Genomic DNA, 12,149 nt, shown 5'->3' on the forward strand with positions numbered 1-12,149 from the left:
TTCAGAGGCTTCTTTCAGCCTCTGAAATCTCCGTTGGGAGGCTGGGTGGGGCTACATTCGGAGTATAAGATGCACCCAGATTTTCACCCTCTTTTTTGGGGAAAAAGGTCTGTCTTATACTCAGAAAAATAGAGTATTTTAAACTCTAGATGAGACAATCAAAAGGACAAATCTTCTCTCTCTTTTGGTAACTCCAATAACCAGAGCTTTCTATGTGCTTTTTTACATAATTTATCTACTGCACTCATTTTTCCACTTAATGTGCACATTTCTCTCTTTAAAAGCAGATGTTTTCTATCTAGTGCTGCTTTTAAAAAGGGATGAGTCTTGTCAGGGATTCTCTGTTCTACTCAGATGGCCTTCCTAAATTATGCCTTTTAAGTGATCTAAAACAATCTCCACTGAAGATCATGTTCTAATAATCTTCATTTTTCACATGTCTGACATAAGCAGCCAGTGGGGGGAGGTTAATTGATTTAAGGATGGATCACAAAGAACTGGGACAGAGCACTTGGAGAGTGAATTATGACAGGTCTATCAGAAATACACGCCTACTAGGTAATTTAGCATGCACATGCAAGTTTTCTGAATATAGCATGAATGAATTTAAATATTAGTCGCAGCCCCAACAATTCTTGGTAATATGCCACCTTTATACCATTAGTTTGATAGTAATGAAGAAGTATAGGTAGTTCTTGAGTTACAGCCGCAAATGGGATTGGAACTTCATCATAAGTCATTGCAGTCATAAGTTGAGTCAGACACAATTTTGTGACAATTTTTATGATGGTCATTACAAGCGTTAAGGAATCAAGCTTTCCCAATGGACGGTTTTACCAGAAATCAGAAAAAAAAAAGAAAAGAAAAAATTGCAAATCATGATCACATGACCGTCGAGTGCTGTAACAGATCATAAATGTGAGCTGGTTGCCAAACAACCAAACTGAGATCACATGATCACGGGGGTGGTACCATGGTCATAGCTGCAAGTTCAAGTTGTAAATCATTGTTGCCAAGGCTGTCATAACTTTAAACCATCATTAAATGAACAGTCATAAGTTGAGGACTACCTCTATAAGCAACATGAACTTATCCCACCCTTATTACTTAATAAGTAACTCAAGGTGACAAACATGCATAATAATCCTTTTGCCTATTTTCCCCACAGCAATAATCCTATACCTTTTACAGAGTGATACATCGAAATTGATATATGAATGCTTTTGCAACCCTCTATTTATTGTTAGTAAAACCATCAGTTATTATATAAGATAAAGACTTTTTAAAATGGTGAACTTCTATCTTCAACATTGTGCATAAGTTACAGGTAGCCCTCGACTTACGACCACAATTGAGCCCAAAATTTATGTTAAGTGAGACATTTGTTAAGTGAATTTTGTCCCATTTTAAGACTTTTTTTTGTCACAGTTATTAAGTGAATCATTGCAGTTGTTCAGTGACTCTGGCTTCCCATTGACTTTGCTTATCAGACGGTCACAAAAGGTAATCATATGATCCTGGGACACTGTAACCATCATAAATATGAGCCAGTTGCCAAGCATCTGAATTTTGATCACCTATCATCACAGGGATGCTGCAGAGGTCATAACTATGAAAAAAGGTCATAAGTCACATTTTTCAATGCTATTGTAACTTTGAACTGTCACTAAATGAATTGTTGTACATTGAGGACTACCTGTACTACATGGAACCATGCAACTATTTATTATATTAACTACAGTTAACATAACTGTACACAATCAGTGTGTGGGCCACAAGATAATATAGACATTTTGAAGCAATAAAGCTCTGAATTTTTGGATGTTTTTGTTCAAGGCCAGCAGTAACAAATCTGCACCCCTAAACAAAATCCTTGATTCCAGAGTTTCTCTATAGGGCAGTGATGGCTAACCTTTTTGCCATCGCGTGCCAAAAGCGGGGGAGAGTGTGGAGGGGTCACGTGCGCACATGCACATGCCCACACCCATAATTCTATGTGCCCCGCCTATGAGCATGCGCACGCTCCCCCCACTTTTCCCACGCTTATGGCACACGATGGCACGGTGGGCATGGTAGGCCCGTTTTTGTCTCTCCCCAGGCTCCAGAGACTTTCTAGGAGCCTGGGGAGAGCAAAATCGGCCTCCCCCTCCCAGAGGGTCTCCGGAAGACTTCTGGATGTTGGCAAACGGGCCATTTCCGGCTTCTGGAGGGCCTCCGGAGGGGTAGTGAAGGCCTTTTTTGCTCTACCCAAGGTGAAAAAGGTCCTAGAAAGCCTGGTGAGAGAGAAAAATGGGCCTCCCCCCCCCGAGGCCCTCCGGAAGCAGGAAACAGCCTGTTTCCCTACTTCCAGTACGCCCAGAAGGCCCGAAAATCAGTTGGCCGGCCTACACATGTGTGCCAGAGGTGAGTTTACGTATATGGCTATACGTGCCACCTGTGGAACGCGTGCCATAAGTTCGCCATCACGCCATCTTTTCTAGAATGTTTCACCATCATCACTCAGGATGTTAACTATTCCAGTGGTGGGTTGTCCCCGGTTTGGATCGGTTCACAAGAACCGATAGTAAAACCGGTGGGAGTCTCCACCCACTGACCCGGATAGGTGATCTGTGCATGCACAGAAGAGCGGGCATGGGCGAAGTGAGCGCAGGCGTGATGCGAACTGGTAGTAAAGGTAAGTAGAACCCACCCCTGAACTATTCCATTAAGATAGATTATGATTATTCCTCTTTGGGGTGTTTGACAGATTTCCTATGTTTGCACAGTCAAATGTCTTTCATAAAAGTGAGGATTTTGTTTTCAGGCTTTGGGGGACTTTTCCAAACATTCCATCTGGCTTTCTTCAAGTAGGCCAAAAATTCTTCTCCACTTGCTCTTCCGTAGTTCTACTTTGGATACAGAGTTGCTCGTTTTCATCAACTGGCTCTGCTATGAATCAAAGAATAGCATGGCAGTGAGGGCATCTCTACGTGAAAATGGAAACAACCCTACTAGAATTGTTATCATGGGTTCGTGTCTGTTGTGATATGTGAAAAAGTCTTCAATTTCTGCCCAAATAAAATTGACAATTCTCTTGTACTTTTTCTTCTACCCAGAAGTAATTCCATTTCACACATCCTAAGAGCCACTAATTTTGCTCTTGAGAATAAGATACATACCATGAAAAGAGGTCACTGCTGGTCTGCCCCCCTGGGGGCAATTTATGGGGATGTTTGAACTAATATTTGTGTAGCCTGCCATGACCTGTGTGGGAGAGGATTTTTTAAACCTAGTCTTCAAGTGCATTATTACTGCAAAGGAGACCAGCCAGGGTGACCCAGCCAGCCATACTATAGCCAGGAGCAATGACTAGTGGGGAAAGAGTGGGAAAAGGTTGTTGCCTTTGGTCTTGGATGATGATTCATGGAGAATGGAACTGTCGTTCCGTTGGTTGTGTAACTGATGACAACCTGCAGCTAGACTGAAAGGAAAAACATGTAAATTCAGTGTAAGAACCCAGCTCATGAAAAAGTCCAGCAGAAGATTCATATTGGCAAAAAAAAAAAAAAAAAAGCATTACTTCACATTGAAGTTGCAGTATATAGTTTATAAAGAGGCTATAAAAGAAGGGAATATTCTCCTGCTTTATAAACACTAAGGTGTTCCTTACACAGTTGTGCCCAGCCCTAATGGGTCGTGTTCATCTCCATTTCTTAGCCAAGGGAGCCAGCATTGTCGGAAGACTTTTCCATCGTCACGTGGCCAGCATGACTATATGCCAAGGAGCATGGAATGCTGTTACCTTCCCACCAAAATCGTATCTATTACTCTACTCACATTTGCATGCTTTCAAACTGCTAGGTGAGCAGGAGCTGGGCCAAGTAATGGGAGCTACCCCCATCACACAGCGCTCAGGTCTTGAACCCTGGCTCACAAATTCAGCGACTTTAACTCTGAGCCACTGTGCCCCACTTCTGCTTTATAACAAAGATCAAATGTATAAGCATGGCCTGTGGTTCCAGAATTTATGCACATTATCTATTGCAGGCAAATGCAATACAATTCTTTTTCATCTAAAAGAAGCCATGTGAATTTAACTTTCTAAGCCTCCATAAATAAAATTCAGACTTGTACCAGTTTGGACCAGTTGACGGGCAACACAGTAGCAATTCCTAATTTGGTTGGCACAACTTAGGCAAAAGGATAAGAAAGAAGAAAATAAAGGATGGCTGGAATAGGGAAGGTTTTAATTTCTGTTAGGAGAATCATAATTCTAAGTGAGGAAAAGTGCCACTTCTCTCCTTCCCTCTCTGCCCTGGGAAGCAGCAATTTTAATAATAGAATTTAGGGGAAAGAAGGTTTAAAAAGTACAGTGGAAAATATTAAAGGTTTATAAGACAGCAAAGAACAAGAAGAACCAAAAAAAAATAATTTGAAGCGTTTCAAATTGGGGAGTTTAAAATGGTAAAGACAATTTAGTATAATCCATGTATAGTAGTATATTCAGTGATCCTCTTTCCCAAATATTCCCATCTCTCTCTCTCTCTCTCTCTCTCTCTCTCTCTCTCTCTCTCTCACACACACACACACACACACACACACACACACACACACACACACACACACACACACACACCAATGGTCAGCCACTAGTTTTAGCTGAACAGGAAAGGGATCTTAGGACTCTGGTGGGTTACTCAGTGTGAATATTAACATAGTGTGCAACTGCAGTGAAAATTGAGGGTACGGAGTGATTAAAAAAAAGTCTTGCAACTCTGGGGAGGGGTCACTTCGCTATTCTCCCCACTTGCCTTACTAACAATAGTGTTGAATATGTACATTGCAAAATTCTGTCTGATAATAGATCACTAATGAGTAGTGGATGATAAATCAGCCGATTGATTACTTGAATTGTTCTACCAGTAGCACAGAGACAGGAAATCTGAAACTCACTACAATGCACTACAGTATATACACCCACCACACAAAACCCTCCAGCTATGCATAAAGAGTTTATTCTATTCATCTGTCATTGTACAGATTAACCATGTACCTACACACCGCAGAATAAATTATCTTGTTTCTTTTCCCTCACTGAAAATGCCTTTACTCCTGTGTGAACTCCTCCTAGTCTCTTATCACCGAGATCAATTTGAGCTCTTAAATGTCTATCATTAAAGGCCAGCCACCTTTTTATGAGAAAGAAGGAAAGATACAAAGCACCCTTTGAGTTTGCAGAGCTTGGAATTCAACTATTGCTTCTTAAGTGAAGAATAACCTTTGAGCTAAGCACCTATGTAATAAGCAGAGACAAATAAGTTCAGCTACCACTGCAGAATTACAGCACTGGAGAACAATTTGCTACATTCCTTCAAAGGCCTGTATGAACCCAATCTCCTAAATAAGTACCAGACACCAAGTGCTCCATAAGCAAACAGAGCCCCCGAAGTGCATAAATGAAATAAGTAAAAAGCTTCACATTACATATAAACCAGCCGTTTGCACCTTGTTATTAATGGTCTTGACTGTGACCTCTGAACCCAGCTTTGCGTGGAGTCACGAATCCTCAAGCTTTGGCACTCCTGCAATAATTCCTAAATGTAGGGAAAGAATAAATAAAACTCCTAAGATTTAGATTAGGTCATACAACACAGAATTTAATTTTAAGAACTGCATCACTAATCTATTTCATGAAGGAACTTGCAAAAGTTGTGTGGTATGAAACAACCATGAATACAAGCTGCCTATGGTGGATTGATTTCCAATGGATTTTTAGGTAAAGGATGTACCTAATAAAGTATTAAATGAACAAAATCCTGATGTATAGAATAAAGGAAGACTATTGGGAGTATGATAAACCAGCAGAGCAAAACAGGACTTCTTGAATAAGCTCTTCTCCGAGAGAACTGTTAGAGGTAGCTATACAATGGGCTTTTTCCAAACTTTCGTTCAATACATTTCCACATCACAGAATTTATGCCAGGTTTGCTCTGTTTTTTAATTTCTTAGGGATGTGTGAATTAGCTAAGTTCTGATTCAGATTTGAGGTTCAAAGACAAAATTAGATTTCAGTTGATTGAACAATTGGTTGATTAGAACATAGTCCATCATAGGAAAGCACATTATTTCATTTTTGACAGAATGAGATGAGAGTAACAGGAATGATAGCCCTTTGGAGGGCATTAACATTGAAGATTCCCAGCAATAAATTTGGAAAAAGATCCTCTCTCCACCTCTTTTAAAGAAGAGATAGAATGGATGAGAAAACAATAGAACAGCTGCCTCCATATTATTTAGCAAAATGACTAGAGATGTTTTACTGAACCAATAAATAAAATGTCCTATTTAAATGGGAGGGGGATTAAAAATCAAAAACTCAACTATCTTCTCAGTACTTGGTTGGCCAGGGTGGCCTAATTATCAAGATGGCTTTAGGGCAATGTAATCCTCAGTTGAGATTAATTTAGTATGCTTTTTAAAAAAATCTTGACAATTTTAATATGCTGGCTGGGGAATTCTGGGAGTTGAAGTCCACATCTTAAAGTTGCCAAAGTTGAGGAATGCTGCACTATGATATAAACAGTCTGTTCTGTGCTACACTCTAACAGCAAACACATTCTCTTAGATCACTCCATGTAATAAGACAAACAGAGACAGAGAATTAGTTTCTGGAGAGTAAAAAGGCATTATTATTATTTTGCTATTTTTAGTGAATGGTAGAAAAGAAAAAGGATGAAAGTAAAACTGAGGAAGTGAAAAATTGTAGATAAACTGAACAGTGAGAATAACAGGGGCTATACTACAGGACAGACTAATAGATGTGAGATTTAAGGATTATAAATTTGGGGAGTGATTAAAAATTCAAATAGGTATAAAACATAAATAGCAGAATAAATCTGAATATATTTCTTTCCTTCCTGGCAAACCTGCACAAATACATTCAAGTGAAAGTGTGAGGTTGAGCAGCACTCGTTGCTCTAGCAAAGAGGATTTGCAGGTGTGATTAAGTCATTAGCCAGTTATTTGAGCCATTGTTTTTGCCAGTATCTCAGTGCCCATCACACCCTCTGCTTTATTCATTTGAATGTTTCAACTTTTGCACACCTAGCAAGTCAATCGAACTGCCATGCGAAATTGGACAGTATGTTTAGATTCTTATTCAATGTATTGAACATTCAGTTTAAAGGGGGATTTAATCAAAGCTTTGTAAAGTTGTAAGAAGCCAAGCTCCTCAATGAACATTCAACTAAGATGCATTACAATTGTGCTGTCAGTTTGGTTTGTATATGCATCATCTTAAGCCTTCTAGAACCTCTGTGATTTGACTATGCGGAATAAATCCACAATCTGACAAACACTTGCCAGATTCAAGCTAATAAGGCTCTGCTCTTTCTCTTTTCTGTTCTCCTACATTTTATGACATTTTGATTTTATTATTTATGAAGCTGCTTTAAGATTTTTCAGCATTCAATTCTATCATTAGTTTTCTTAGGCCAGAAAAATGTAAATTCTATGACCTTAAATAACCTTAGATGAGGTGATTGGGATAATAGGAAAACACCCTTCAAGAACTGGGCCTCACCAGTTCTTTACACTTCTCTGACCTCAAGATAGAGAAAGCTGTATTTCAACTGAATTCAAGAAAAATTGCTTAAAGGAATAAATTTGAGGATTTAGAGGAATTCGACAGTAGGGGCAATTACTTAAGATGATGAGCTCTTCTGTACTAGATGCATTCAGAGATGCTCCGGAAGTTCATGGGGCACTTATCACTGTGACTTTGCAATCTATATATTTTAGTTTTAGATTAGTTTTCTGTTCAAGAGTTGAAAGCTGTATTACGTGAACTGACATAATGTACAATTTTAATGTACTTGCATATGAGAAGTACAATGCAATTATCTTTTAATTACCCAGGAGAGCAATTTAATCCACCGATCTGTATAAAATGCTTCTTTGAGGAAATTCAAACCTTCCTTAAGGAAGATCCAGCAATTGAAATACTTTATCTTCATCACCTGAAAATCAGTCTATAATGTTATATACTTGATGTTGCTCTTCATGACTGGAAGCTACCAGGCAGTACAGGATATAGTATCTTGTCTAACAACAGTTAGAGATGTGGTCTAGTACCTACTGCAATTCCTTTTTCCTTCAAGGTATACTTACAGGTCTCTTTCCATGTTTTTCTTCTTTAAGAGAATTTAAAAACATTATTTTACCTCTACATCACATTTGGCAATCTATGGACCTACGCTTAACTTTTAAAAGTGTACAAACTATTCATTCAGGAGTCTGGTAACAGTAATATAGCTGTTCTTATGGCAACTCAATTAGGAGAAAGAGAAAGGGAGAGAGGGAGAGAGGAGGGAGGGAGAGAGTGAGAGAGAGAGCAAGCAGGATATAAACAAAGAATGAGAGTGCTGATACAACTGGTAACTACCATGATGACTATTACTTGGGGCTAGTAAAACTTAGGATAAATGTATCACATAAAAACAAGGAATGCAAAATTAAAGCAAGATATCCAACATGAAGCAAATAGATTCCATATGATCAGCAGAGAACATAACATGAATTTTACACCTGTGTTAAGTAAACCTGCAATTAGAAGCAATGCCATAGGAATACGAAGTGGCATAAGGAACTGAAAACACAGCAGAAAGAAATATTTTAGCAGCTGAAATGTATGTCTGTGTGTATGAAAGTAGCAGAGTAAGAATTATTGATAGCAACAAACATCACAGAACATTGCCAGCCTTGTTTGCAAGGTTATCCCACTCTAGTATGCTCATATCAAAGAGAAGACAGTGAGAGAAACCAGCCTTAGGGAGTGATGCACAGGAGACTTCTGCTTCATTTATAACCCCACACGAGTTGGAAAAGATTCAATTTTAAAAAGCATTATGCTGCTTACCTTATGGGCCTCTGTGGATGGCAAAGTGAAATTGGATGAGTACAGCATGACCATTAATCATCAGAGAGATACCACCGTGAGAAACTACCCCTGTGGCTTATGTTCACTCGGCAGATAACATTTGAATTTTACCTACTAGTTGCTGCATAGATCCAGCCGTCTGTTTCCTCTTTCTTGTCTCGTCACAAATGAATGCAAACACCACTACAGATAGAGTGGTAAGTGACATATTTATCAAGTGGTAATGGGGAATGATCCCCAAATAATCAAGAACACTATCATAGGCTTATAGATAACAAGCCGTTATCTGCCTTGCAATATACATTTATGAAATACAGCAAAGGAAAATACCATAAGAGATAGAGAAATGAATGATCTTCAAAATGTCTATGAAATATAAATTTGCCTCAGAAAGAGAAGCCATTTTGTGTAAACTTCAGAGTGTGTTTTTGCAAGATAAACTTCTTCTATCCTTGTATGCTGTTTATGTATGCCTTGTAAATTGGCCATGCTTTAATAATGTCTAACAGCAGTTGAGAAATACACCTGTCATCCAATACTAAAATGCTATTATTACTCAGGCATTTAGTTCTCCCACTTTCCTTCATATAGTTGCTGTTCAAAACTAAGACAGCTACATGGGAGAAAGGGGAAGGGATGGGAAGGGAGGGGGAAGGGATAAACTGAGCTTTATAAATGACTCAGGATAGACAAAGGTCAAGGATAAAAATCAATTTTGTCTATTGAAGTTAGGAGAAACTCCTCCTAAGGTATCAGTCTCCATCAAGCTCTACAAATGGTTGAGCAATTTAAGAAACAAGTGCAAGTGACTAATCCACTTATTAAATTCTGATTTATGCCTCGATGAACAATAAAAAAGTAGAGACACTCTTGAGTCAAGCAGTTGTCTTGGCAGAGTTAGTGTTTAAATGTTTGCAAATCCTTTTTAATTTTCAGCATTTCTACATAAATATGACCTAAAACATAATCTGTCCTCCATGCAATCTTAAAAACTGGATAAACAGTGCATGTGGCAAATATGTGAATCTTTGCTTTAGTGACTGGCATGCCCCCTCCTGGGCAGCAATTAAACATTTCCAGTAACTGATCAGTCAGACAGATTGATATGGGAGAAATTTTAATGCATTCCTCCTTACAGAATATCTTCAAACTAAGAGATGTTGGTGGGCTTTCTCACAGGAACTGCTTACTTCCAGTCCCTCCACAAGATTTCTTTAGGATTAAGGTCAGGACTTTAAGTTGGCCACTCCAAAACATTACTGAAAGCAAAAGTTTACATACATTTTGTAATAGACAAATATGTATTTTTTTCCTCAGCAAATAAATGAACAAGTATGTTTAAATTCATTTGTTTAATTGGTTTTCTCTTTATATAGTTCTAGCAATTGCGTGGATGAAAGATCACAGTTTAGGTCATATTTATAGAGAAATACTGAAAACCTAAAAAGGTTCATAAGCTTTTAAGGATCACTTACAGGAATGGTTTGCCATTGCTTTCTTTCTTTAATCTGGCCAACAGTCTCAGAATTGGCAGGTAGTTTTTCATCGAAATGCAAGACAGGGTCAATCCTGCTTAGCTTTTGCAATGGGCAATGGTAGACTAAGAACTGCCATTTGCTTAGACCAGTGAATATGGGGGAGGAGATGAGCACATGGCAATCAATTAAACTCTTAATGAGTAGGCTGAACAGGCTATGTATTTACTTATGCACAAAAAACGATCCTGTCCAAAGTAAAAATGTGTATTCTTTCCTACCTTAAACGGTAAAGAATGATTATAGGGATATGCTTTCTATGTCTCTTACTGTGCATGCCCTGTGGAACAGCATATTCCTGAGGCATTGATGGTCCCAATACTGATGGCCTTGTGCAATTATACAATTTGGCTTGGATTTGTGTGTGGCCTAGGCATGGCATGTGTGTGCATGTATTATTCCCTTTGTGATTTTGTTAATTTTAATTTGCTGTTTGCTACCCAGAATCAAATAAATAAATCCAAAAGTAAATGTAAATCAGATAATCCTTAAAAAAACACAATATGTAGTGACCAGTTGGAAGATGCCCATAATTAAGAATGGTTCAGAGCCGAGTTTCAGCAGAATTATCTACTGCTTTCAAGACTAGCATCAGCAACACATCTCTGTGGTACTTCTTGCTCCCTTTTCTTCATCTTGCTGCCTTAGATCAGGATAGAGAGAGTAAAGCAAGTGCAGGCTATGGTTCTTTCTTCTTGTTTTTCTGTTAACTGTTCCCTTCTTTAGAAGTAAACAAGTGAACATGCAGCAACAGCAAGAAGCAGGAGGCTCGATGTACTGGCAGTGAGCCCCTTACTGGGCCGTGCATCTTGGCAAGTGGTCAGTAAGACAAGCCCTGTGGGTTAGATTCTTGGCTAATAAACATATAAGCATATCTCCACTTCAGAAGGAAATTTCAACATAGGATCTATCAGATTTATTGCTTTCTGGAATTTCTGAGAGAGAAAGCAGTAGCCTTAAGTACAACAATCCTCTCCCCACTCACCCACACAGACATTGGATTGTGGATTTTAAATCTACAATATTTTAGGCTTAAGGAATACAGCAAATTTTTAACAGCCTGTAAAACAAAAGCTAAGTGAGTCTTCCTTCACACTCCTAATTGCCAATGCTTTTGTAATCAAGAAGCGCTGATGTTAAAGTTCATGTGAACTGAGATGTGTTCAGATTTGGGTCAGCTGATGCCAGAGACCAGAAGGCATGAGGCGTTCAATCTTTTCCATCAAGAAGCTCAAAGGTGACAAAAGAGTTCCAAAAAACTGAAAGAAAAAAAAAAGCTGTAATAAAAAATTATGCTGAAGTTAACAAGAGAGCTATTCAAGTGTATAATACCCCAAACTTCGGCCTCTGAAGAAAAAATAGGAATATTTCCCAGCCTATATCAGTGGACTTCAATGAGGATGGGAAATAGTCTAGGTATCACACTATAATAAACTTGGGACATTGCCTGGCAGAGAAAAATTATCTCCTTTTCATTTTTTTAAACAAAAGCCTATATAAATATTTGTGTAAAACTTAAAATTTTAGTTTGAAACATATAATCCAATAAATTTGAAGAAATGAAGCAGCTGGTACTTTAAAAATAAAGATTTAAAAATGATGAGCCGAACTCCCAAAATGTTCCAACAAATAGGAAGATTTAACCAATGTTTGTGGAAGTAGTAGGATAAAAAATATTTTTAATAATACAGTTTGAC

General features: G+C 38.4%; 1 protein-coding gene across 2 annotated transcripts in view; it reads right to left on the reverse strand.

Annotated features, from left to right (window-relative positions):
• Positions 1-11,353: 11,353 nt before the first annotated feature.
• ST7L (suppression of tumorigenicity 7 like) overlaps positions 11,354-12,149 on the reverse strand; it is a 42,068-nt gene continuing 41,272 nt past the window's right edge. Inside the window, exon 15 of one of the 2 annotated variants that reach the window (XM_070939832.1) lies at positions 11,354-11,711. In XM_070939832.1, the coding sequence (XP_070795933.1) occupies positions 11,616-11,711 (96 nt within the window). In that variant the 3' untranslated portion in view covers positions 11,354-11,615. The remainder of the gene's footprint in view (positions 11,712-12,149) is intronic. The other variant, XR_011600177.1, reaches the window with a different exon arrangement.

Source organism: Pituophis catenifer, unplaced genomic scaffold (assembly GCF_029215685.1).
Source record: "Pituophis catenifer annectens isolate HBS135680 unplaced genomic scaffold, rPitCat1.0.hap2 SCAF_3, whole genome shotgun sequence".
In the NCBI taxonomy this organism is placed as follows: Eukaryota; Metazoa; Chordata; class Lepidosauria; order Squamata; family Colubridae; genus Pituophis; species Pituophis catenifer.